Here is a 27,984-nt window from a genome sequence, read left to right as displayed (position 1 = left end):
CTGGGTGCAGCCTATTCCCTTCTAAATGACTGGCCCACTGGGTTATAAAGGGCCAGAACCATGGCAGGGGTATAACCACTGCTGTGAAGATAGTGCTCAGTTTTGAATGTCTGTAGTAGTATTGAGCAAATTATGCAAAGAAGGTAACATATTTGTATCTTTTTCTACTGGTGAATTATCTGAGAGCATTTCTCACTTTTCACAAATGTATTCACTATTCAGAGTTATTTTCCAAATAAGTGAAACAAAACAATTCTTGGCTGTGAGCTATTCAATGTGAGTAACTGACATTTGATATTTGAGCTGCCCTGGTTAGAATTGTTTGGACGGATAAGTATTCTGTCTTTATTGGGTCCCGGGTTCAGCAAACCATCCCTATTCTGCAAAGCACTAGGGTTCACTAAAATCTAAGGAACTTAAGAATAGTCTTAAATTTTGCTGAAGAGAGATGGCTTGTGCTGCATTGTGCCCTAGATGATCATATCATTTGACATCAGGTTTCTGGTGTGAATATTTGCATTTACTCATTCAAAAATTTGCTTTCCACCAATATTCTGTCATCTTTGCTTACACTTTATCATTTCCACTAACATTGCTGATAGTAAATTAGTTCACTAGATACCTGATGAAAGTGAACACAAAGTGGACAAAAGCACAGCCGTCCTTTATTCATTTTTTTATTCAAGTCAATATTTACTGAAAAATTATTGGTCCATTTGACCAGTTATTGTTTTTACTCAGGTCATTTCACTGGCAATTTGCCTGGGTCAGGGGTTATGAAGTATCTGTTTCGGCCTTTGGGCCATCTTCAAAAATGTCAAAATTGTACCATTCCCCCTTTCTCTTTCTCTTAGATTCAATATTAACTAATTAAACCCTTCCCTTTCTTCTATATTGGTTCAGGTTTCCTGGTTCCCCTTGTGTCCTCTCTCCTCAGATGGAGTGAATTTAAAATTCCCATAACTATTAGATCCAATGTTTGATTTCAGAGAGAGGTTAAGGGGCTGGAGACACTGAGAGGGCGGATTCCTAGATATTGGTTATCACTGCCAGGATTGAAGAATGGGTACAGTTTTCCCTGAAACTCTTGAGTGATGGACACAACAGGGCACATTAGCTCTACATTATAGAATGAGATCATTCCCTCTTCCCAATCCAGAAAAATGCCAACCACTGGGCATTTTTTATCCTCAGAGGTGATTGTGTCACTTTTCCAACTACAATGATATTGACCCTCAGACAGCCGCAAACTCCAGTATTCCTTCTCAGGAGGTTTCTCCATCTTCTCATTTTTCAGTTTCCCCCTTTCATTCTCAGTCAGCACCCCCAGCTCCCACTCTGGATTGTCCCCAACCTCCACCTCCCAGTATCGTTTCTTCTCTGAAAATCCTTCATTTGCCACCACTATCAAATCCCTGCAGGCTTTCTTCTCTGCCGCGGAAATGACTCGATTTTTATCCTTGAGTGAAAGTTTGCGATTTTTACAGTCAGAATCCAGAGTGATGTTAACTGGAGGGAGGAATAAAAATGTTCATTTCATCAGTAACTAGAGACTTAGTAACTCTCACTGAAATAAACAAACAAATATCAAAGCTGGTGAGGAAAATTAAAGACACAGTAGAGAGACAAACAAAATATTAAATATCTCAGCAAAATGCACTACAACTGTCCAGAACAAGAGCATATGTAATATATATATATATTAATATATGTAATAGCAAGGGCACATACAGCCCTGACTAGTTATAGCTTGAATTAACTAACACTCCTGGCCCAAATCATCTCCTCCCATGGTAAAAGCCATGGGCACAGAGAAAAGAAATCTCTGATCTCATAAGAACAGTCATAATGGGTCAGACCAATGGTCCATCTAGCTCAGTATCATGTCTTCTGACAGTCGCCAATGCCAGATGCTTCAGAGGGAATGAACAGAACAGGGCAATTTTGAGTGATCCATCCCCTGCCATCAAGTCCCAGCATCTGGCAGTTGGAGGTTTAGGGACACCCAGAGCATAGGGTTCCATCCCTGACCATCTTGACTAATAGTCATTGATTGACCTATCTTTCATGAACTTACCTAGCTCTTTTTTGAGCCCTATTATAGTTTTGGCATTCACAACATCCCCTGGCAACGTGTTCCACGGATTGACTGTGCACTATGTGTGAAGAAGTACTTCCTTTTGTTTCTTTTAAACCTGCTGCCTATTAATTTCATAGAGTGAGCCCTGGTATTTGTCTTATGTGAAGGAGTAAATAACACTTCCTTATTCACTTTCTCCACAGCAGTCATGGTTTTATAGACCTTTATTATATCTCCTCTTAGTCTTCTTTTTTTCCATGCTGAAAAATCCCAGTTTTTTAAATCTTTCCTCACATGGAAGTTGTTCCATACTCCTGATAATTTTTGTTGCCCTTCTCTGTACCTTTTCTAATTCTAATACATCTTTTTTGAGATGGGATGACCAGAACTGAACATAGCATTCAAGATGTGGGCATACCAGGCATTTATATAGTGGTATTATGATATTTTCTGTCTTATTATCTATCCCTTTCCTAATGGTTCCTAACATTCTGTTCGTTTTTTGACTGCCACTGCACATTGAGGGGATGAATTCAGAAACCAATCCACAATGCCTCCAAGATCTCTTTCTTGAATGATAACAGCTAATTTAGACCCCATCATTTTGTATGTATAGTTGGGACTATGTTTTCCAATGTGCATTACTTTGCATTTATCAACACTGAATTTCATCTGTCATTTTATTGCCCAGTCACCCAGTTTTGTGAGATTCCTTTGTAACTGTTTGCAGGCTGCTTTGGACTTAGCTGTCTTGAGTAATTTTGTACTGTCTGCAAATTTTGCCATCTCACTAGTTATCCCTTTTCCCAGATCATTTATGAATATGTTGAGCAGTACTGGTCCCAGTACATACCCCAGTACATAAACAGGGGACACCACTATTTACCTTTCTCCATTCTGAAAAATTACCATTTATTCCTACCCTTTGTTTTCTGTCTTTTAACCAGTTACTGATCTATGAGAGGACCTTCTCTCTTATCCCATGAATGTCTACCTTGCTTAATAGCCTTTGGTGAGGGACCTTGTCAAAAGCTTTCTGAAAGTCCAAGATGTTTGTCCATTGGAAAAAGCCAGTTTATCAAACTCTGTATTTTCTGCAGGAATGTGGAATTCTGCAATTTTGAGGAAATTTTGTTTTTGAAAATAAAAAAAGCTCATAAAGCACTTTCCATTTCAGCATTTTTATAATGGAATATTTTGATATTTGTCTTAAAATAATTTTCCCTTCAAAATCTATTTCATTTTATAATGTAAATTTTAACATAAAATAAAAACTTTTAAAAATCAAAATGAAAATGAAATATTTTATCAAAAGGATAGGTTTCAACTAACCCAAAACAATTTAAAAAAATAAAATTCATTTCACAGAAGATTTTAAAATATGACTCTTTCTTTACAGGACAAATCACTGCAGGACAAAACCAAATCTCTAAATGTCAGTATTTGCCATTAAAATGAAAATGTAGCTTCCTGCACTGTTCTAGTTGTAAGACGTGAGAGAGATGGCAGTTTTCTGCAATGTCCTTGAAAAATTTATTGCATTAAGTTTAAGTATCTTTGGAATCCGTTGTATTATATGCAAAGATTATGTATTATTGTGGGCTGGGATTGCATGTAACCTCTATAGGGGGGACAGTGAGGTGAACCCTTGGAAGTGTTATGAATTTCAGAGGTCTGTATTGAACAATGTGCCAAAGAAGAATGGACTTTTGGGACAAACAGGTTCAAGTGATTTGCCTGGGGAATATCTAGGGGAAGGTGAATGGAAATTCCCCATCTCTGGTTATGCAAAAATCTGGGTTTTTGAAGCTACACCCAAAGTCAGGGACCATTTGTCTGCTGATTATCTGTTCCCAGAGACTCAGGATCAAAGCTCCCTACTGTATAAAGGAGATTTACGGATGTGCTAGTTCTTAATTAAGGTTGTTTTGAATTTGTAACCACAGGAAAACTACTGTGCATTTTGAATGACTGATCACCAACCAAATCCAGAGGTAAAAGTTGGGATGACCTCTAGTAAGTTTATTAGCCTATTTGTAGGGTCTTTTTATTGTTTTAAATGTTGTCTCTGTAATGCTTTCACCTTAAGAATAAATGTGCTTGCTTAGAAAGAGCTGTGTGATCATTTTTGGCTGTGAGCAATTACAGCTGTTCATGGACTCTAAGGAGAAAGCAAAGCGCAGATGCTGGCCTACTCAGGCAGTCTGGCTTGCTGGGAATAACACAGTGTAGGCAGGGAACTGTGCAGTCTCCAAAATCTCTGGTCAGGAGGGAGAGAGACATGGGTCTCTGCACAAGTATGTTTATGGCTGAGAAGCCGGGAGCCTAGAGGGGGTGTCCTCAAGGCACAATGGAGAGGACATAAAAGTGCAGTGGCCTTGAACTGTGACATAAGGTACCTAGAGACAGGGGCTTTCGAAAATATGAATAAAATAAATAAGCAATGCTCATGTGAATTGTGTAAGAGAAAAACATATGTGTTTAAAGGAATGGATCACATTTCAAAATATTCTGCAGGAAAATGGATTTAGCCATGCAACTTCCCCTGAAGTGAACGGGAGCCAAAATATGAAGGTCCCTATCCTGCTGCAATTACTCACCTGATCCATGGATACCAATAGAGTTACTCACATGTGTAATGCCAGGAGCACTGGGCCCTAAGAACTTTCTTCACAATGGCACTTCATAGTCATTCATGATAGCAAGGGAGAGTTAATGGGCCAGGGAAAGAGAGTGGGAGTGACAATAGGCCAGTAGTTAGGATCTAGGAGTCCCAAGTTAAAGTCCCCCATCCAATTACTATTTAATTATTGATAAGAAATGGAACAGCTACCACAGGAGAGACTGAAGCCACAGCATTCCGTAGCCTAGCACATATAGTGCCTTCCTCTAACATGGGGGACCCAAGCTTGCATCCACAATCCTCAACAAGCAAAGGATGCAACTGAACCTAGGTCTCCTATCTCCCTGCTGAGTGCCCTAACCACTAGGCTAAAGCCTACAAGAGAGGCACAAGGACCTCCCCCTTCAGCCATTTTGTTAATCTAGTCCTCCTTTCCTTTGTTTTTGTCAGAATGCCTGAACAAAATTTTTCAGGTTGAAATGAAACATTTTGGCTTTTTCAATGAAGTTGAAATTCTTCAGCTAACTCAACACAAATTCCTGAATAGTTTCAGTAGACTGGAAACTTCTTTTTTCAATTGTTAAAATATTTGTCCTAGAGTCTCGCTCAACTACAGTCACCAATTCTTTTATCAACAAATATTGTCCCTTTCTTCTGCAGCTAGGTGCCTAGTCAAATCCCAGTCACATTGCTCTTCAGGGCTGTTGAGCAGACATTCTTTATTCCTCCTTTCAGAACTCAGGGCACCAAAAATATTTAATCAAATATTAAACTTCTGGGAGAAAATAATATGTGTATAATTCCAGATACAAGGCATCTTACCTGCATTGCTACGAGCCCTCCTGAAGTCTACAACAAAAAAAAGAGAATTCAGAATTTCAGCTATAGCATATGGCTTATTTTACATTGAAATAATACAAGTTGTGTAATATTAAACATGGTCTTTCAACTCACCCAGCTCAGCCATGGCTTTTTCTGAAATGGAAAAAGATTGTTACATCATGCTTCTTCATTATTCCCTTGTTAATTCTGTTTTGTAGGAAATCTTTACTCCCTACATGGACTTAGTCAAGTAAGATACACTCAGGTGAATAAGGGTCAGCTTCTAAGGCCCCAAACCTGCAAAAATCTACATCCATGCTTAATTTTAGACACCGTGAGTCCATTGTGTTAAATGGAACAACTCAGTGCGTGTACAAATTTAAGCATGTGTCTAAATCTTTGCAGGATTGGGTCTAAACATTTATCTTTTTGCCATATTAGCTGCAATAGAATATCTACTGTGCTATGTTCAGTGGCACCCTCATACAAACTAAACTATGCAAAAAAGGTGGCTAAATCTTGAAGTCCATGCTGCATTTAAACAATGGGAATTTGCGTGAGTGAAAATAATGTAATAAGAGAGTAAGAGTCAGATATGTAATGGTATTAAGCACCTAAAGATGCAGCTAGGTACCTAGTTGGATTTTGAAAAGAGGTTAGGTGTCTAATTCCCATTGGTTTCAATGAGAGTGAGGCACTTAGCATGATTTTCAGAAATGTCGGAGTGCCTATCTGCATCTTTACAGAGTAAATACTTTTTAAAATCTAGCCCTGGATTCCTTAGGATTTGACCGGCTGACTTGCATGCTTTAAAGTTCTCAGCTTTTTTGATGTATGAATATAGTGTTTTGTTTTGGTTGTTTTACACTGCATTTCCTTCTTTATGGAAAAGAGATAAAAAGAGCTATGTGGATTTTTTTCTAAAAGTGATGCTATAGAAATGGTTTTGGGGAAGTTCTCCGGCCTATGTGATACAGGAGGTCAGACTAGATGACCACAATGATACCTTTTGGCCTTGGAATCTATCTATGAATACAGAGGGGGGAAACAAACCCGAAAAAAAAAATGACGAAGTTGGGGGCTGGCCACCACCAAGGTGCCAGTAGGATGGGATGTCTCTGTTACCAGGAGGATGCTAAACTAAAGACTAGAGCTGGTTGAAACTATTCCAATGAAACACTTACCAAATTTCTCCTGTATTGCCTGAATTTCTACAAAGAAACACAATTAAACTGTTAACCAAAAGACAAGAGGAGTCCACAGATGACAGCAACTAAACAGAGAGTTTTAATGTAATCAAAATACATTATGGAGGTAGTTTCTGGGAGTGCAGAATGCATTGATCTGCGGGTAGTGAACAAAATTTGACAGATATTTGGCTTTCACAAACACTTAGGCTATTTCTGTACTCATGGTAGTGAGTACATACATTTCACACCCAGCTAGCACGGGTATAAATAGAGGTGTGGTCAGTGAGGCTCTGTTTAGGCAAGTAAAGATACTCCAGAACCTTAGGATATATTCCCTACAGGGCTCTCCACATGCCCAAGAAGTTCATCCCACGTCTGCACTGCTACTTTTAGCAGTGAAGTTGTAACACCGAAAGACCCCGGTCAGCAGCGGGCGGGATCGAACCTGGGACCTCTGCAGCTAAATGCATGAGCCTCTACTGCATGAGCTAAAAAACACACAGCTGTTAGCTAAGGCTGTAGAGCAGCCTCATTAATCTCTCTCTGTAAGTGGTCTCGGTGTCACTACATGGGACAGAACACACCCAAGAGGTGTGTGGGTTACATACTTCGCCTAGCTGAGGAAGTGCATCCCGAGCTTCACAGACTTCCCAGTTGATATCCCCGATGAGCCCCTACTTGTAACACCGTTAGACCCCGGTCATCAGCAGGCGGGATTGAACCTGGGACCTCTGCAGCTAAATGCATGAGCCTCTAATGCATGAGGTAAAAACCATACAGCTGTTAGCTAAAGCTATAGAGCAGACTCATCAATTTCTCTCTCTCTCTCCTCTCGGTGCCACTAGATAGGACAGAACACCACGCCCAGGATATGTGTGGGTTACCAAGTGTCTCACTGCCTCCCCGCTGCCAGAACCTTTCACTGCCATGTGTAATTACACACAGCAGTGCAGACACAGCCTGCTTTTCACTGTGGTGTGTAGCTACATGTACCCAACACACCACCGCCAGCACAGACAATGCCTTAGTTTTATGAAGGCCAGGAATTAAAACAGTGCAGTTGCAGCAATAATGTCACTCAAAACAAACAGCCAGAAATGAGATCTAGAGTGCAAGAGACACTCATAAGAGCAGGAAAATATCGACTTTCTGGTATTGTAGAGAAACAACATCACTGAATTACCTGTAATTTAGATTAATGAAAACAATAAATAAAGAAAGAAAAAAGATAAAGTCTCCATGTGTGAAGTAAAGCGTATTTCTTCCTTGTAACATGCTGAATTTTCCCCAAAATGCCCCCTATCCCTGTATATAAGACTCCTAGAAAATTCAAAACTCTAGCTGCTACACAGATACAGTAAATTCATCACATTTATCCCATTTATTTACAGTTAAGTCCTGGGGCAGAGGTTCTCTGCATTTTTGTCTGCCATGAAGGTGCCTATCAACAGGGCATTTAGCTCTTCCTATAGTTGGTCATTTGCTGTCTGAGATTCACCTTCTAAAGTAACATTTTCACCTATATCATCTTCAAGCCTGAATCATCTTCCTCCCCAGTAGTGATATGGCCACACCATTTGAAGTCAAGCCCTTTCTTTGTCTTATCCCCTTTCCTTGTCTTGTGACAGTGATCAATACATTTTTCTATTAGCTCCACTCTTGACTTTTCCAGCTATGTCTCTGATCCTAGTACATTCCTGAGAACACTTTTATTCCATTTCCTTTCTGCCCCATAATATCATACAGGTGTAGGCAGAAAACCCTGGCAGACATGTGGAACTTTATCCCTTTATGCTGTGCTGCTTTTCAGACATTCCCTTTGTGATATCTGTGCTAAGTCAAATTTAGTTGGTAAAAAGAACAGGAATACTTGGGCACCTTAGAGACTAACAAATTTATTAGATCATAAGCTTTCGTGAGCTACAGCTCACTTCATCGGATGCTCTAATAAATTTGTTAGTCTCTAAGGTGCCACAAGTACTCCTTTTCTTTCTGGGGATACAGACTAACACAGCTGCTACTCTGAAACCTTTAGTTGGTAAGTGACATTTAGCAATGACCTTGCTGGAGTTTGGTGAAAGTGTTTTAGTTATTATTAGGTTCTTGAGAAGCAGAAAATAAAATCTTCAGGTTAAATTTTCATGTTTGCTGAGGGTCTCAGATATAGGTGGTAAAAAAAGTTTTAAAAAAGTATAGATTTTTTCAAAATATATCTAAACTTAAATTATTTTTTTTTATTGTTGAAAATCTCAATTGATCTCAACAGGATTGGTTGAAACCCCCTTCCTCCACCAAATACATTTTTGATGAACATTTTCATCAGAATTTTTCTTCATAAAACCCACAACATTCTGAAAATTTTATCCATCTCTCATATAATCATTTGTGTATAATAAGCTTATTTTGTTAGTTTGTAGTGTTGCTGTAGCCATTCTTGTCCCAGGATATTAGAGAGACAAGGTGGGTGAGGTAATATCTTTTACTGGACCGACTTCTGTTGGTGAGACAAGCTTTTGAGCTCACACAGAGCTCTTGTCTCTTTCACCAACAGAAGAAGGTCCAAAAAAAGTTGGTTACCCACCTGTATCTATTTTGTTAGAACAGCCAGCTCAAAACAAGCACCCATGCTGAAGACTGAAAGAAATCTCTTGAGTTTTAAATATTAAATAGTAAGAGATGGAATTACCTTGTTGAGAGTTTTGGTGCTCAGTCTCTGCAAAATAAAGAAACAGAAGAGGTAATCTCAAAATAATAGGCAGAGGGGTTAGATTTTCATTTGCCAAACCCCACACTAAGAAATATGACAGCGTGAACATTTTGTCTGAGATTTGCAGAGGTGCCTAAGGAATCTGGACATTCAATTTCTATTAAAATTAAATCAGGCATCCAAACACCACAGGCAGCTTTGAAAGTCTCAGCTTTCGGATTCATAGCTGTATATAGGCCTTTAAGCATGACAATATCCCCATCTTTTTCTAACATTTGCAAACAATACACACATATGGGGTTTAGCAAGCTTTTGCAGAGAGAAATAAAATAAAATGTTCCTTTAGAAATAGTGTCCTGACAGTTCTCACAGTTTATTTGCTTATGGTTCCTCTAGCTACACAACCATAGTCACCACAAACTCCTTTATTCCACGCAGACACACACAGCAGCCTCAAAACAGCTCAGATCTAGGCCCGTTTTGACTCATTTCCCAAACCCATCATATCTGAATTCATCTAGGTCAAAAGAAGCCAGTGGAACTGCTCAGATCCATCAGCTGCTTCCCTCTCCCAGTGCTAAAGGGGAAGCTGCCGTCTCTGAAAACGTGGGTTTCAGCCTTTTCTGTGTCCTCTCCCACTCTGTCCTCACTCCTATTATTAGCTAGTAGAGCTGGGTGGGAAAGCCTATGAGAATTTTCAAGGTTTTAAAAACTTTCCCATTCCACTGGGTTGAAACCCTAGCCCTATCGAGATTTCACACACGCGCACACACACATAGACTCACCCTGAGGTAGCCAATGGCATAGTGGTTAGGGTCCTCTGCTAGGATGCAACAAATGCAGCTTCTAGTCTGTGTTCTGCATACTTCATACCAGATGAGTGTCCTAACCACCAGCCTATTGACAGTGGGATCTCTCTGGGGTTTCGATGCAGAAAATGCATCTTGGACCTGAAAAACTTCTCTCAACTAAAGCTTTGTCAAAACGGATACACTTCCGTAAAAAGTTTGGGTTTCAGTGAACCAGCATTTTCCAATGAAAACTCTTCACTGGAAAACTCCCAACCAGCTCTGTTAACAAGGGGCATGGAAAGAGTCAGAAGATGGGGAAAACTGGAACCCAAGCGGTCAGTGATCTGGAGCCTGCAGGTTTGCTACAGAGGCCCTCCTGTAGCTCGTCGGAGGGGACCCCAGACTTGAAGAAACCTGTCAGACTAGGATTTAGCTTACAGGTTGAACAGTCTGGGGGAGAGCTAAGTGATGTTGGGGATGGAGGGGGGCATGGACAAGGCCTTTGGCAGTGTGGCTGGGGTACTCAGGTGGTGAACAAGGTTGAATACAGTAAAACCCAGCATTGTTCCAGTGCCCTGCTGCACAGACCAGTTCCCTGGCCCCAGTGGGCAGCTTGGTTTCTAATGGGACAGCCATTTTACTGAGTCACACATATTTTCTTTTTTATAACAAATCTTAGTGGAGATTTTCAATGGGACTTTTACTTCTAAATCCTTTAGGTGGTTTTGAAAACCTCACCTATAGTATGTATGGGACCTAAATGTCACAGGCAGGTTATTAGGCTTTAAATCACTATATAAATCCTACAATTTAAAGGGGAAATGTGGGTGAGCTGGGTGAGAGCAGGATTCAACCTTTCAAATGAAATCACCAAGCATGAGAAATTCAAACCCAGCTGGAATTTTGGGGGGAAGTTATTAATGCTTGAACAAAGAATTTCATTGGGATTTTCAAAAGCACTTAAGGAGTTAGGTGCCTAATTCTCATTTAAATGCAACAGGTGGTAGAGGTGAGGGAGTAAGGAGCCTAAACACCTTTGAGGATCTGAGCCTGAGTGATTTAGGAGCGCAACTCTCAAGGAAAGTCAGTGGGGCTTGTGCTCCTAACTCCGTTGGATCATCTTTGAAAATCCAAGGCTGAGTGCTCAACTCCCTTGGGCTCCTTTGAAAAAAACTTTGAATGGAACAACTGTCTCCCTCTTAACTGCAGCCTCTGTACCATGACATTATAATATTTGGACTTGGACTTCTTGACAGTTCTCCTGGCAAAGCATACACTTACCCAGAGCAGAAAATAATTAGTTGAGCTAAAATACACTCTTACCCATTTCTTTTTTGAGAAGCCTTATTTCTGAAAGAAAACAAATTTCAGAATTACAGCGGGACAACACACATTAATATACTCTAGTTCTGAGGCTTTTATCAGATGCCTCCAAGCTTTCTATTTAGAACAATGTAAATTAAATGTTATGGATCTTTTATTTCCATCTGGACAGGAAGTGGTTGAATTTAACACTATAAGCCAGATTTTCAGCTGATGTAAATCTGTATAGGTCCAGTGTTGGAGTAAATCAGCATAGCTCCACAATGAAGCTTCACCAGTTTAAACTATTTGAGGATCTGATCCCTTAAGGGAAGGGAGACTTTTCTAACATTCAAAACCCTTTGTCCTTTTCCCCCGTTTGATGGCAGTTCAATACTGACAACGATCCCAACTCTTAGGACTTGGACTAATGAATTTCTCTTCCAAACCAAGTAACATTAAAAAAATTGTATGCAGTAGTTAGATACAATAGATAGAAAAATGGATGCCAAAGATAAATAGATAGATAGATAGATAGATAGATAGATAGATAAAAACCAGAGACAGATGTCAGAGCTGGTCTCATGCCAGCAGGTCACATTTGCAAACAATTCACAAATACTAGGAATCTGGTTCAATTTGACCATATTTAAAAACTTTCATATTTGTGACTAAGCAAAGCTTCAGAGGTGGCCAGCACCATTCAATCAATTATATGAATTCAGCATCAAACATGTATTTTACCCAATCAAGCTTTTTAGAATGCTTTACTTATCAAGTCTGCAAATACAAACAAAACCGTGTGACTTGAGTGGATACAGCTGAAATACTGTACGCCAAACACCCAATGCTAGGTAAAGGACTTTCATAGACTGCCAGTTCTTCACTGGGAAATTCTGGCAACTGTTTTCACATACAGTAGAGCCTCAGTTTTACAACCACCAATTTTATGAATGACTAGTTACACAAACCATTTTTCCTGATGGAGAAAAATAATCACAGAACAAATGTGATGTTAATTAGGAAAAATCGACTTTCCTTCATATCCTGATGCCTTATGTACCCTGGAAATTGCTTTCCAGTGGTGTGAAGGTCAAATAGAAAGCATTGAAGTACCCCATACTGCAACTTATGCACTGGACCTACTGTCATTTTGACATGTTCCATTTTATTAACTTTTTGATTTTATGAACTCTTCAATCCCCGATTAGTTTGTAAAACAGGGGGTTTGCTTTATCAGGTACATTCACAAAAATCAGAACCTGTTGATGAGTAATTCCTTGATTTTAGCATTTGTCAAATACTATTTTTCACCAGATCTGATAGATGTACAGAAATATTATTGAAAGGATACATAACATATGTTATAGTTACCGTCTTCGATGGCTTTCTTGTCATTTACTGCACACAGATAGAAATATATTACAAACCCAGAGATAATGATTAGTGCATTAACAGCTAGTTTCAAAAGGTATATAAATATTACATTAGAACGATGTTAAAAGAAAGTTCAGGTTGCAAAATCAAGCCCTCAGAAGTTAGGAAATTCTGGAATTAAGGCTGCTGGAACAACCTTAATTCAAACTCCTTTGTGCATATGACCTATGAGGAAAGGTTGACAGAATGGGATGTGTTTAGAGAAGGGGAGGCTGTCAGGGGACATGATAACAGTCTGTAAAAGGTTGTTATAAAGCGAATGGTGATCAACTGTTGTCCATATCCGCTGAGGGTAGAACAGGGAAGAATTGGCTTAGTTTTCAGAAAGGGAGATTTAGTCTAGATATTAAGAATGACTTTCTAACTCTCATGATAGTTCAGCACTGGAACAGGTCACCAAGAGAGGTTGTGGGACAGGTTAGACAAACACTTGTCAGGGATGGTTTAAGTAAACTTGATCCTGTCTCAGTATGGGGGTTGGAGTAGATGATCTCTAAAGATCCCTTCCAGGCCTATATTTCTACAATTCTATGCATTTTGACACGTTTTGAGGACAACATATAATTTCTGCAAAATTTTTGTTTAGTCAGAAAAAAAAGTTTGGACAGAAAAAATTTGACCAACACTAACGTGGACAACTTCATACTAGAGAGTGTGTCCCATGGAAATCTCTCTTCCCATTCATGGTAGCACAGACTACCCCTCCCATGAAATAATACCCCTGTGGCAACTTCAGCATTGGAAAGTACTATTAGGGAGGTATTTCATGTGTTTTTATCTGTTTTTAAATACAGTTTAGCAGCTAGGAACAAGCAGGAAAGTCAGCTATCCTGTTCTCTGTGGACCATCAACAAGTGCCCTGCAACATTAGCAGAATCCAGCTTTGGAACTGCTGCTAGAAGTTATTTTAAGACAAATATTAAACTTTCAGGGCCCACCACTGCAAACTGAGAGTAATCAACAACATAGAGGAGAATCAACCCCAGGGTTAGTAGTGTGCAACTAACTAGTAATGCTTAATACTTACACAATACTTGGAGATGAGTAAATATTATATTTATTGGGACTTACCAGCCTGAGCAGTTGTTTCATTGTTTTCTGAAAAAGTAATTAAATAAATAAAACAATGCTTTTTTTAAAAGGAGACAATTTATCTTCATATTATGGCTCTGTGTGCTTCACAGCAGTCATATTTCATAGACCACACAGGACTGGAAATGTGTGATTTTTCAAGTAACCATCACACAAGTCAGATCTGATCCACACTGACAGTTAAAACTAGTGCTCAAGAAAAATGGGCAACTCCTGAAGGCCGTGATGAATGCAGTAGCTGTTTGGTCAGCTAGGTGAAAGCAGTGTTTCCATTCAGCCCATTTCCTAGTGCACAAAGCCCTGTTCAGTGTCACAAGTTCTGAAGAATGGTTGGGATTTACGATATAGTAACAGGTAATACATATGTTGTAGTTGTGTTTTTTCCTTTCCTACATATTGTTCGACATCTATGTGCCATGAGACTGTCTGTAACTGTCTGTTCTCATGTATTATCATTGCCCAAATGTAATAAAAAGGTAAAAAACCCAGCATGGTGGTCAGGGTCGTCTGCCATTTTGTGATGCCAGGAGCCTGGTGGTAGAGAGGCTAATCATGCAGAACTCTTACACTTGTTACTACATGAAGGGTTAGATTCACAAAGGGACTTAGGCGCTAACTGCCACTTTAGGCACCTAAAACCCAGAATCAGGCTCCAGTGGGATTCACTAAACCCCTGCTCAGCTGCGCCCAAACCTGTTAGCACCTAAACTCACTCAGCGCCTACATTTTTGCAGTCAAACTTTCCTCAGCACCAGGGAAAAATAGACGTTCCTCTGTCTACCTTGCATGCAGGACCCGATCTGGTAAGCATGTTCAGAGCTCACCTATTGGATCAGGCCCTCTCACCTGGGATATGGGAGACCCCTTACTCAAGCTCTGCCCTGCCCTCCCTGCCTCCACATGATGAGGAAATAGGATTTAAACAGGGTTCTGCTACCTCTCAAGTGAATGCCCTAACCAGTGGGCTACGGGAAATACTGAGATGGGGCACACTCAATCTCTCCCGCTGAAGCTGTTCCACTTTGGATAAATAATAATAAAAAAAGTCATTGGAGTGGGGGGAACTCATCCTTGAGTCCCCCATTGCTCCAGTGAATATGCGCACCACCAGGCTACAGAGTCATTCTCATGCTTGCTTTATCTCTCTGGCCCAATGATCCTTTCATTTTTTAATCTACAGTGCAAGAGCTTCAACAGGAAAGACTGAGAAAGGCTTAAACCATGGCTCTCCAATATGCCACGAGTTCAATAACCACTGGGCTAAAAGTTACAACGGAGCTCCTCCCTCCAGCTTATTGCTAACATGGCGAAGGCACATGATAGCCAGAAAGAGCTTGGAGCTGAGAATGATAAGCAGAGAAAGGTGCCTCCCTGAAGCCTGTATTTAGGCATTTATCGCCAAGTGAAGGGCAGGGCTCTGCACACACCCCTTGGCATGGCACCACCCACCGGCTGATTCAGGTGAAGATATATGTAGAGGGCTGGCTTATCTGAATCCCATTCTGAGGCGCCTACCTCTCTCCATTCACTATACCGGGAGCCTGGGCACCTCACACATGCTTTGTTAATACCATTGATTATCCAGGCACCTGGAAATTAGATGTTGTAAGCATCCCCTCACCTGTTTCTTTGTGAACCTAGCCCGAACAGCCTCACTGAGCAATTTTGGATGGTTTGCAAGGGGTACAGGCTGTACGTGGGAATGAGTCACATCTTCTACCCAAGCTCTTTCATATCATAGTGTTTAGACTCTTTGGTGTTTACTGAAATAACATGAATAGGAAAACGTACTTTTCAGCTTATAAATCGCAGCGATAACCAAGGCTATGCTAATCAGCAATATCACAATGAAGGCAGTCATCCATGGGGAGGTGGCAGGGAAGAAAACATCTGCAAAACAGTTCACAGTGTCCATTATTCTCTCATGTCATTCAACTTTTTCAAAAAACAACAAAACTAAATTAAATCTTCATGAGAAGCAGGTGAGATCTGAACTCTCTCTAGGACACACTGAAGGCACTGTCTTATGCATGAAGGGGTGGATTTGCATCGAAAGGTTATGCAGTTTTCCCCGTGATATTGTGAATAGTTGCTATAGGTCCCAGACCCATTCCTCCTGAGAGTAAGAAACACATACATCAATGTATTATCAGGCTAGATTCATGCATTCCAGAGAAACAGAGGGTGCCTTAATGAAGACCTCCAGTAACATCCAAAGATAGCTATAAACACTCAAGGTGGGATCTTCAAAAGCACTCAGTATTGGCCTGACTCTGTCCCAGTTGAAGTCACTGGTAGAACTCCCATTGATCTGAATGGGAGGAGTTATATCAGTACTGAGCTTGTTCTTGAAAAAAACATCTCCAAGGCCTTAATCATCAGCCATGGAAGGCAATGAAAGTCTTTCCATTGACTTCAGTGTGCATTGGATTTGGTCTTTAGGATGAGATTTTCAAATGTGTCCAAGGAATTTAGGAGCACTGCTCCCTTTGAAAGTCCATGCTTTGCTCCTAACACCCAGAGGCACTTTTGAAAATTCCACGATGAGATACTATGCTGATGGTCATGAGAGAGAGATTAGACCACCCCCTCTGGAACATTCCCACACCAGCATCAACATCCTGGACACAACAATCAGCTTCAACAATGGAACCCTACAGACAACTATACACAAGAAACACATGTATCACAACACCTGTCTCGACAGATTCAGTAAACACCCCAAACACGCCAAGAAATCTGCTATTTACAGCCAGACATTCAGATACCACAGAATATGTTCTGAGGAGAAAGCCTGAGGTACACACCTTAACTCACTTAAATCTGCCTTCACTAAACAAGAACACTCCACCAGAGAAGTAGATCACCTCATGGACCAGGCCACCCAAATACCCTGAGAGAACCTGGTTCAGTATGGAAAAAACCCTTTGACCACACCCACTGTCACCTACCAGCCCACACTGGAACCCATACGGGATATCTTTAAATAGTTACAACCCAAACTCGATGGGAACATCATCCTGAAAGAAACCTTTCCTGAATCCTCACTTTTGGCCTTGAAACAAACACCCCAACCTCACCAAGTTCATCAACAGAAGCAAGCTCCCCACAGACCTGGACACCAACTTAAAGCGGCACCAGACGCTGCCAGAACAACAGATGAAAAGTTGCAGACATATCGCCACTGCTAGACAATCAATACCCATCACAACACACCTTTCAAGATCCATGGGTCCCACACATGCCTATGTGGTGTACCTCATCCAGTGCACTAAATGCTCCAATAACAACTATGTAGGTGAAATGAGACAATCACCATGCTCACAAATGAACTGAATCAGAAAAATCATAAAAGACGAGAATACCATATCACCCATGGGCAAACACTTGTCACAGAACAATCACTCCATATCTGACCTCTCAGTCCTCATCCTCAGGGGAAACCTGCACAACACCTGCAAAAGACAAGCCTGGGAGTTTAAATTAATAACTTCGCTAAACTCTAAAAATCATGGACTCAGTAAAGACACTGGATTTATGGCTTACTACAACAATCTGTAACCCACTAACCCTCTTTCGTCCTATGACTACAGAGCTGCAGACTACCCATGTTACCTTGAATGATCTCTTGCAACATGTGTTAACATGTGTATGCTAAACAATCTGTTCCACATTGTATTTAGCTGAGACACTCTGAGTACCTTTTGGACCTTTGTGTAAGCTCCAAATCTTGTCTTTTTCACCAACAGAAGTTGGTCCCATAAAGGTTATTACCTTGCCCACCTGGTCTCAGAGAGAGAGAGAGAGAGAGAGAGATGGCATTCTCCATCAGCCTGTTAAATAGTGAAATTGTCAAAAGACACTGCTGCCCACTGGTGGAGTTAATTTCTACCAAGCAACTCCACACTTAGGATGGGTTATTGTTAGATTTATTAATAATAATACTTCAACGAATTTTACTTTTTACCTATAGATACTTGTAAGTGGTGGTTCTGTGTAAAAAAAAAAGGAAAAGATCACTGAAGATGATTTCTGGAGGAGTTGGGAATTGTGTTCATCTAAAAGATTTGGAATCATTTTGAGACAACCTGTGTTTTTTCCTCCTGGAAGACACTGATACAAGTTCTTATTTACCTGCAATTACAACTGTAGATTCGGTTGAGGTCTTTAGCACGTTATCAATTATGTTGCAGGAGATGGCATTGTCAGATCCTGATTTCAGAAGGATCGAACTTTTGGCACTAGCCTCATCTGTGTTGGAGGTTGGCGTGATTGGACTTCCAGTAAGATTGTGTCCTTTACTGTCTGTCCACAGCACTTGCACATCAGAAAACCTCCTCTCAGAAAAACAAGTGACTCGGATCCCATTGTCCTCATAATTGTCCAGGACAATCAATGGTTCATGGCTGTTACCTATAAAGATAAGAGACACATAATTTGTTATGGGGTCCATGCACTCCCAGTGGTTTGTCTATGTCCCTCTCTGCAGCTATAGTTTGTGAAGAAGTTTTGGAATTACGTGGTCCTGACTAAGCTGCATAGTCATGATTCCAACCTAGATTCAATTGTGGGCCTTTTGATATGCACCTCTGCCCCTAAGTTTGGTTAGGAAAATTGGCCTGGCCTGAAAATGGCAAACTCCACTCTGAAATTGAAGGAGGATAGCTCTCCATAGTCTGCACAAAACTGGTCAAACTGTATTTGAAATAAAGGCCATTGAAGACTATCCGGACTTCAAATGACAATCAATGGTTTACTTCTCTCTTGGTCTGCCCAGCTCCAAAATGACTTGTTACTAGAGCTGGGTAGGTTTTCCCATCCTGGGAAATGTTTAGGAGTCTGAAATTTTTTTCTCTGCTAGAAATGGGGAAAAATAATATTCGTGGGGGGGAAATGAAAATGTTTCATTTTGATCATTTTCAAATGTTTTATTTCGATTTCATGCAATAGTTGTAGCTGTTTCAGTCCCAGGATATTACAGAGACAAGGTGGGTGAGGTAATATCTTTTATTGGATCCAATTCTACTGGTGAAAGGGACAAGCTTTCAAGCTTACACAGAACTCTTCTTCACGTCTGGGAAAGGTACTCAAGGTGAGTACTTCTGTTGATGAGAGAGACCTGAAAAAGAGCTCTGTGTGACTTGAAAGTTTGTCTCTCTCACCAACAGAAGTTATTAATAAAAAGATATTACCTCACCCACCTTGTCTCGTGCTTTGATTGTGACTTTTTTGAGGGTGGGGTAAAATTTTTGTTAGTCCAATGAGGCTTTAATTTCTAAACACTGAAGTGATTTTGAATCAGAAAACTAGAATTTTTCATTTTGAATATGTCAAAATGAAACATTTTTCACAATTTCAAAACTTTTTTCTGTACATTTTTTTGAATTGGTAAATTCATTGAAACTGACCCTGGTTCTTGAACAGTTTGAGTTTCGATGAGTAAGTACTTTTCAACAATAACAACAAAGTTTTATCAAAAAATTCCCGATGAGCTCTACTTATTACTACCTTTCTAACTTTCCATATATGTCAGTGTCCTTGAAAATAAAATAGAGGGCTGCATTGAAGAAAATAATGTGTAAATAAACAAAGTTAGTGACTGTTGTATCTAGATAAGTGTGCATATGAGAGAGAGAGAGAGCACGTGTCTTTCTAATTGCTAGCTGAGGATTACAGAAACTATAAAGATGCATGCAAGATATAGCAATCCTTTTTTTAGCTTAAGTGACTCCTCCTAGCCAGTTGGCCTCCATCTCATATACTTCTTTCCACTTCTTGGAAAGGAGAGGAGCAAAGGGCTCAGAGTTTCAGAATGAGTATCTCTTACACATACTGTGTACCACTAACCAGCTGGTAACCACTTGGTCTGCCGCACATTGTCTGAGAGGGCTGTATAGCAGACAAAGAGAATTAAACTACCTACAGTGCAAACTGCACCACATAATGTGATACAGATCAGGGCTCTACTCATTCTTTGAGCTTCAGAGAAAAAGGAGAGGCAGCTGGGGACTTCATGAAGTTCTTAATTTCCACATGAGTTTAACAGAAAAAAAGTCCATGAAATTAACAAACAAACAATTTCCTTAAATGTAAGTCAGTGTTTCTATGTGTTACGTTCATAGCATACAAATAGTGAAATTAGATAAAAAACATAAAATACTCTTGCTGGAAGGTTGCAAGTTTGTACTATGTCTTAGAATTCAGGATGATAATACACAAGAACCCAAAAACACAGAGAGAGAAAGCAGGCTGCTCCCTGAAACACAGAGGTCCAACAAACCCCACCTTACTCAAGGCTGGCTTTCTGCAGACTGCCTGCTGCTAGACCCAGATCCCACACTTCCCTACAGAGCCTACTGCCTGCAAGCAGGGCCAGGGAAAAAACCCTGAAACTCAAAGTGATAGCTTACAATTTTAACTGATTTTCAATACCCCCACCATTGAACATTAAAGACCAGCCAGGCCTCTAACAGTACGGAAATGAACAGTTATGGGAAGGGAGATAAAAATTCAGATAGGCTCACAGTTTCTGAAATTAGTGTGTGAGTGCAAACTATCGCTGTGCATAACAAAAATGAATACAGTGAATTTACCTGCAGTGGAATGGAGGGCCAGCGCTAGCACCAGCATCTGAATGGCTGCTGTCCAGGGAACTGAGAAACCCATTGCTATGAAACAGAAAAGCACATCCTGAAGACCCAGATACGAATACAACAGAAAGAAGCTGGAAGTTCAATAACAAGCAACACAAACCCCACGGCACCTGGAAATAGGAAGCACAAGAGGGCTCTGAGTTCAGAGACCTCAAAGGTAAAATAGCTCAGTGTACATGAAAAGGAGGATTGTCACAGGGTGACACCAACTCTATTTTTAGCATGGCAGTGCAAGTCCCATTCTGACGACCTGGGCTTGGAGACTTGCTGCAAGGGCTGTGTAGATATATGGGAAAGAGGCCAATGCCCCTGTGACTAGTTGGCTGTCCCTAGCTGGAGTTAAGAGAGACTACCTGGACTTTATGTAGGGAAGAGTCCTGGTCAGCTGGGGAAGTGAACCTGCAGAGGGTGGACGGCTGTGTGGGCCCTGTCTGAGCAAGAGACAGGGAGCTGCTTGGTGCAGGGAAGTTCAGGCAGGGAGAAGTGGGCTGCTGCCTAGAAATGTAGACCCCCTGAGCTCAAGGGGAGAGACCAGAGAGCAGGGCTGCGAAACGGAGACCTCAGGAAGGACAGGCTGTGCCCAGTAGGAGACTGGAGCAGAAGAGACTTTACTTTGGGTTTGACTTTGCTTTGGGTTTATTTTGTACTAAATATACCAGTCCCCAAGAAAGGGAGGTTGTTCTTGAATATAAGTCTCTGTGGATGATTCCTGAGGCCCTCAGAGAAGGGGGAACTGAGGCTGGGTGCCTGTGGGGCACCTTCCTGCCATGGGGCAGTGTTCGAAGATGGCGGCCTTGTGACAAGGATCCATAAAATTATTTAAATGCCTGTCACAAAGATAGTGCAATTGTGCCTAAGGCATGGTTTCCTTCAGTACAACCACCATGGCTATCCACTAACTGTGTCCTCCACTGCCCAGCTCCGCTGTTATGATCAGTGAGCCTGTGCAGCTGGGAGCAGAACTTCACCTATTAGCTTAAAATCACTATATACATTTATAACAAATTATTTAGATTGCAAGCTCATTGAGTGTTCACCGGAGGCCTCTGAACTGATCTTTAAGGGCCTCTGTTTCTGATTAATGTAAAACCTATGTGCTAAGCAGTAGTGTAAGTAGATGACACCAAAGATTCAGTATATCAGACTTTGCTATAGGTTTTAAGATTAAGAATTAGCATGAGGCCTATCTGAGGCCTGGTTGTTAGCAAGGGCTAGCCTATGTGCTTGACCAGAGGTGATGGAATTTAGTAATATGTGCTTGGCGCATGTTAAATAAACTGCAAAGGAACAAGTACACTGCAAGATTGCACAATATAGTAGATTTTTAGGTCCTTTTGCAATAAGGTATTATTAATTTAACCACATTGAGATATGAAAACTATCAGGGCATTAATTAACACAAGTGAGGTATTAACTGGCGGAAACTTCACTATGGTTAGCTGGAATACCACAAATGGTCAGTCAGAATACCACGTATGTGCAAGAGTCAAACTCCTATCAGATATGAGCTCAAACATATGTGGATGAATAAAACATGGTTATCCAGCCTGTTGTTGGGACACCAGGGATGACTGAATGGCGAAAGCCTGAGTATAAACAAGCCCTCTTTGGTGATTTCCACTTCCTTTTTTCAGCTATCTTTGTGATTTAACGATGTTCTACGATGTTCTAAGTGTGTCAGCATTGGGAATTGTTTTATCCTGTGCCAGCCATAAGGCTGTACCTATGCACAACCCAGGGGGTTATTTTCTTATACTTGCTAGATTTCATTTTTCTATTGTTTCAGTTACACTTTTCTGTATTAAATCAAACTTATAAGGTATCTATGTGTGTCCCACCAATTTCATCCTTTTAATTAATTTTAAGTAACTACCTGGATAAAAAACCTGTTATTAGTAACAAGTGCGTTTAGAAACCCAAATTAACCAAGGCTTCAGACTGCTTTTTATTTTATGTTTGTACAGCACCCGGCACAGTGAGGTCCCAATCCTGAATGGAGACACTGGGTGAAACTGAATGCAAATGGTAACTAATAATAACAATACAATCTCCTGATGCACACTGGAAAAAGAAAAACTAGGAATTAATGAAAGCAATAGGGAGAAGGATTTTAGTTCCTTTAAAGATAACACGCATTTACCTCTCAGTGGATTAAAGAATAATTCTATTTGCAAATGGCTAAATCCTGACTCAGCTTCCCAGTGAAGCTGATGGGATTTTTGTCTCTGTAAGGTCTGAATAAAGAGCCCTTCATTTGGCCCAAGACATGTTATAGGTACAAACTTTTGCATGTGACTTTCACAGAAACACTTACTGATTCGTTTCCCACTTATAGAAGTCTCATACCTTTGTCACTCCCTTCATTACACTGGAGCTACTGATGGTTTACTTTGGCGTAAATGAAATCACAGTCAGGCCATTAGAGCATAAATAAAAGGACCAGGATGCCACTAATGCTGAAATTCCAGAATGGCTCAGCACATTTAACTGGTACCGGGTTTCCAAAAGTGCTCAGCTCACAGTTAGGCACCTAGATAAGGGCCAGATGTTCAAAAGGGCTCAGCTCAACTTCCACTGTGACATGCATGGCCAGATTGTCAAAAGAGCATCACATTAGAGATGATAAAAAAGTGGAATTTTTGTCTCATGGGAAAATCTGAGATTTGGATATTTGTTTTTCACCCTAAATTGGAACAAAAAGTGAAAATATCTAAACTTAAAAGAATGAAAAGTTCTGAACATTTTTGATTTGATGAGATTGAAACGTTTCATGTTGCGTCAGTTTGAGCGTCTAGTGTTGCAGTTCAGATGCCTCATGCCCCATTCTCCTCTATGGACCACATCTCCCATGATCCATCAGGGTCTTGGGACTCCCATGGTACATCTCAGCAGCTCAGGGGGTCCATTAGTGTCAACCAAACCCAAAACAAAATGGTTCATTTCAATTTTTCTCAATGGAACATAAGAACATAAGAATGGCCATACTGGGTCAGACCAAAGGTCCATCCAGCCCAGTATCCTGTCTCTGACAGTGGCCAATGCCAGGTGCCTCAGAGGTAGTGAACCTAGCAGGTAATGATCAGTGATCTCTCTCCTGCCATCCATCTCCACCTTCCGACAAACGGAGGCTAGGGACACCATTCCTTACCCATACTGGCTAATAGCCATTAATTGACTTAACCTCCATGAATTTATCCAGTTCTCTTTTAAACCGTGTTATAGTCCTCGCCTTCACAACCTCCACAGGCAAGGAGTTCCAAAGGTTGACTGTGCGCTGTGTGAAGAACTTCCTTTTATTTGTTTTAAACCTGCTGCCCACTAATTTCATTTGGTGGCCCCTAGTTCTTATATTATGGGAACAAGTAAATAACTTTTCCTTATTCACTTTCTCCACACCACTCATGATTTTATAGACCTCTATCATATCCCCCCTTAGTCTCCTCTTTTCCAAGCTGAAAAGTCCTAGCCTCTTTAATCTTTCCTCATATGGGACCCGTTCCAAACCCCTATCATTTTAGTTGCCCATCTCTGAACCTTTTCTAATGCCAGTATATCTTTTTTGAAATGAGAGGACCACATCTGTATGCAGTATTCAAGATGTGGGTGTACCATGGATTTACATAAGGGCAATAAGATATTCTCTGTGTTATTCTCTATCCCTTTTTTAATTATTCCCAACATCCCGTTTGCTTTTTTGACTGCCGCTGCACACTGTCTGGACGTCTTCAGATAACTATCCACGATGACGCCAATATCTTTCTCCTGATTTGTTGTAGCTAAATTAGCCCCCATCATACTGTATGTACAGTTGGGGTTATTTTTTCCAATGAGCATTACTTTACATTTATCCACATTAAATTTCATTTGCCATTTTGTTGCCCAATCACTTAGTTTTGTGAGTTCTTTTTGAAGTTCTTCACAGTCTGCTTTGGTCTTAACTATGGAAAATTAAAAAGAAATAGGCAAATTTGACATTTTTCTACAGCTAATTTAAATTTCACAGAAAACATTTTCTGTTGAAAAAAACATTTCAATGGAAAATTTCCAACCAGCTCTCTTTAGCAGGTAGGGTGCTGAGACCCTTTAAAATTTGGTCACTTATTTTGTTGCTTAAATTAAAGCTGGTTTCATTTGAAAATATTGCCCTGCTTGAAAAGCTGGCTCTCAGCTCTTTTAGGAATGGGGCCCTTGGATCTACACATTGCATTCTAGAGAGATCTATCACAATGTTCACAGCACTTTCCATCGGGGTAGATTTAAAAACACAGTGGCTCACCACAACAAATCACAGATGTTTATCACTAAATTCAGTTTTACCTGGAAATGACTGCGGGTTTTCTTAATCTTAGATGCGGAATGGAAATTGAGAAGAACTGATTCCATGGGCTAGTCTTAGAGTTGGGCAGAAAGTGGAATTTCTGTCCTGCAGGAAACTTTGCATTTTAAAAAACAAAAATATTCATTCAGATTCGGAACATAAAGCTGGAATTGCAAAATTCCCGCGGAAAGGAAATTTTCAAAAAAATGTTCAAGAAGTGCCAGTCCCACCTCCCTGGGCGCCATAGCAGCCTGCCTGTGGTGCTACCGAGGAGCCAGAGAACTTGAGATCCAAGGTGCCAGCTCTTTGGCACCCTGTGTGCCTAGAAGACAGGCAGGCTGCTTGTGGACCAGGAAGGCGGGTGACCTGGCTGGGAAATAGATGGGTTTCAATCTCCATCATAATCAATACGTTCCCATGGAACATTTTGATTTCAATGAAATGGCATTTTCTGGCAGAAGAATGTTCCATCCTAAAAATATCCAACCAGCTCTAGTTAGTATTGAGGTAGTTGTAGAGATAAGAAATCCCAGCACAAAACCACTGTCTAGGAGCCTTGTCTTCTCAAATGCCTTAGGATGGTGGTTCACAGACTGGGAAGAGCACAGCATTTCCAGCTGCTCCATGGAGCAGCTTCTGTCCCCACAGTGACGGATCTGCCACCCTCCAGTGACGCTGCCTGCTAGTTCTAGCCCAGTCCAGAGCTTTCTTAAGGTTTCCAGAGGTTTTTATTGACCTGCTAAATGAGGAAAAACCAATGGCTTTTCTGCACACAGCACAGTTGCCTTATGTCTTTATCAGGTGCAATATTGCCAGCTCCAAGAGTTCCAAAATCAAGGGACTGGCTTAAAAATTATGAAATTTTAAAAATAATAATAGTACATTTGGGGTTCTTTTTATTCACCTTCTGTTTTTGGAGCTTTTAAATCACACACAGTTCACATTTTCAAGTTTTCACTGCAACCTTGAGGGCTAGAAACTTACTTTTTTGAGGAAAGCTGAGAGCCTCACATAATCACAGGACTCCAGGAGCTGGAGATTTAAGAAAACACCAAAATCACAAGACTTGTGATAAAAATCACAAGAACTGGCAACACTGCCAGAGGTCTCTGGTGAAAATTCTATTGTGATCAAATTCACTGATTACATGTGCATTGGAGAGGCAGCAGCAAACACACAAGAGGAACAGAACTGACAATTGACCTGATACAGGCATCAGGGAATGCAGGGACTTGGAGGGAGAGCTGTTAGAAATGAAAGTAAGAAAACAATGTGTTTCGAGTAGCTGGATTTTTCAATGGGGACTGGGGGAATGAGGCACCCAAATCCCACTGAAATTCAATTAGAGTAGGGTGCCTAACTCACTTTGGCTGCTTTGCAAATTCCTAAAGATACTCCTTCCTGTAGCCAAGCCAGAAGGAAGACATGGGATCAGGATTCAGAAGCTGCAAGAAGTGTCTCTAAAAGGGCCTCTTGGTTAAGAACCAGCCCACAGTACAAACACATCTGAGAAAAGTTGGCTGAAGAAGCACGTGTTCATCCCCTGTGGGGAGAGTGAAGGTATTACACCAGGGATCCTCAAACTTCATCGCACTGCGACCCCCTTCTGACAACAAAAATTGCTACATGACCCCAGGAGGGGGGGGACCAAAGCCTGAGCCCACCCGAGCCCCGCAGTCCAGGATGGGGAGGCACAAGCCCAAGACCCACTATCCCATGTGTGGGGGGAGGGAGCAGAGGGGGGGCTAAAACAGAAGACCAAGGGCTTCAGCCCCAGGCAGGGGGCCTGTAACCTAAGCCCCACCTCCCAGGGTTGAAGTCCTCAGGCTTCAACCCCAGGCGGTGGGGCTCGGGCTTCAGCTTCAGCCCTGGGCCTCAGCAAGTTTAAGCCAGCCCTGGTGACCCCACAAAAACAGGGTTGCGACCACTTTGGGGTCCCGATCCACAGTTTGAGAACCGCTATATTACACTGATCTCTAGTGATCTTTCTGGTCTGGCATGCAAACACTGATACTCAGCACAGGGCAGGCCTAGTTAGATGGATAGAGAAGGGCAAAGGAACTAGAGGACTGACCGTCTCGGATAGAAGAAAAGCTGGAAGATTTTCCCGGGGGAGGGATTGAAGAGTGGAAATGCGAAAATTAACCCTCACTCCGGAACAGATCAATGCAATCCCAGCAGCCAGCAGCACGGGGCTGGACTGGCTCTGAGCAGCACCAGAATATTACCAAACACAACTGAATTTTAAATAAGCAGAATGTACTACCTGGAGATCTGGGTCCCGTAACTCCAAAACCTGGGGGTGCTGGTTATGGCTGCCTGCTACCTTTGAACCCTGGGACTGGGTAATTGCTGACAGGGAAACCAGAGAGGCTTTTCCCAAAGTTATCTATTAACTGAGGAGTGAAAAACGAAAGCAGTTTTCTCAGTGTGGGGAGAAGGGAGCGGGTGGGGCTGTGGATTTATTGCTCTTCATGGGACAACTACTCTATCCCTTTGCTAAACTAAAGTAAACAGCCCTTAGGTTCCTTTGTAAATACCAGCCTAAACCCCACGCACTGCCTTTAAAACATCTCTGAATGGGATTGGAAGAGCTGGGTGAAAATTTTCAAATGTCAAACTTTTTTCCGTGAAAAAACAGGGACAGGTTTGTAATGAGGAAGGTGAATATCTTTTTTTTTTTAACTTCCTCTGCAGCACAGGCTTGGATCACCTGCTAGGGCAGCTGAGCGGATCTCACCTAATTCATTCCCTGCCACTGCAGGGGCAGCAAGTGTAGAGATATGTTTGTACAAGATAATTATTTTACAGAGGCTCGTTCAAAAGGGACTGTATTAGGACTGTAGGAATTCTGAGCCATCCCCTGGAAGCAGAGGTGCAGAACTCCGTGTAGCTGTGCACAGCAGTTCACCACAGACACTCTCAGGTTTGTTTTAATAAAAGATTTATTCCTTTCTCATTCATTGGGT

General features: G+C 41.1%; 1 protein-coding gene across 4 annotated transcripts; it reads right to left on the bottom strand.

The window, feature by feature from the left end:
* Positions 1 to 683: 683 nt before the first annotated feature.
* On the bottom strand, positions 684 to 27,386 carry LOC102947787 (butyrophilin subfamily 3 member A3). 4 transcript variants are annotated; one of them, XM_037888467.2, is made up of 14 exons: positions 27,282 to 27,367; positions 26,000 to 26,047; positions 25,015 to 25,130; positions 20,638 to 20,712; positions 18,179 to 18,457; positions 15,836 to 15,934; positions 14,024 to 14,050; positions 12,890 to 12,916; positions 11,537 to 11,563; positions 9,402 to 9,428; positions 6,710 to 6,736; positions 5,658 to 5,678; positions 5,526 to 5,552; positions 684 to 1,509 (listed from the first exon to the last, which is right to left on the bottom strand). In XM_037888467.2, exons 4-14 carry the CDS (start codon positions 20,708 to 20,710, stop codon positions 986 to 988), a joined length of 1,158 nt encoding a protein of 385 aa, XP_037744395.1. In that variant the 5' UTR covers positions 20,711 to 20,712; positions 25,015 to 25,130; positions 26,000 to 26,047; positions 27,282 to 27,367; the 3' UTR covers positions 684 to 985. The 4 variants fall into 4 exon arrangements, with proteins under 4 accessions (XP_037744395.1, XP_043390658.1, XP_043390657.1 ...); XM_043534723.1 differs by lacking the exon at positions 12,890 to 12,916 and having other exon boundaries at positions 27,282 to 27,368; XM_043534722.1 differs by lacking the exon at positions 25,015 to 25,130 and having other exon boundaries at positions 27,282 to 27,365.
* Positions 27,387 to 27,984: the final 598 nt, after the last annotated feature.

Source organism: Chelonia mydas, chromosome 23 (assembly GCF_015237465.2).
Source record: "Chelonia mydas isolate rCheMyd1 chromosome 23, rCheMyd1.pri.v2, whole genome shotgun sequence".
Classification (NCBI taxonomy): domain Eukaryota; kingdom Metazoa; phylum Chordata; order Testudines; family Cheloniidae; genus Chelonia; species Chelonia mydas.
This window is presented reverse-complemented; position numbering and strand designations above follow the sequence as displayed.

Coding starts and splice junctions, on each gene's coding strand:
- LOC102947787 (XM_027831286.3), bottom strand. CDS start 20,710: ATGGGTTTCTCAGTTCCCTGGACAGCAGCCATTCAGATGCTGGTGCTA. Junction 6,737..9,401: donor GCACCAAAACTCTCAACAAG/GTAATTCCATCT, acceptor GTTTCTTTGTAG/AAATTCAGGCAATACAGGAG. Junction 1,510..5,525: donor GAGGGCTCGTAGCAATGCAG/GTAAGATGCCTT, acceptor TCCTCCCTCCAG/TTAACATCACTCTGGATTCT.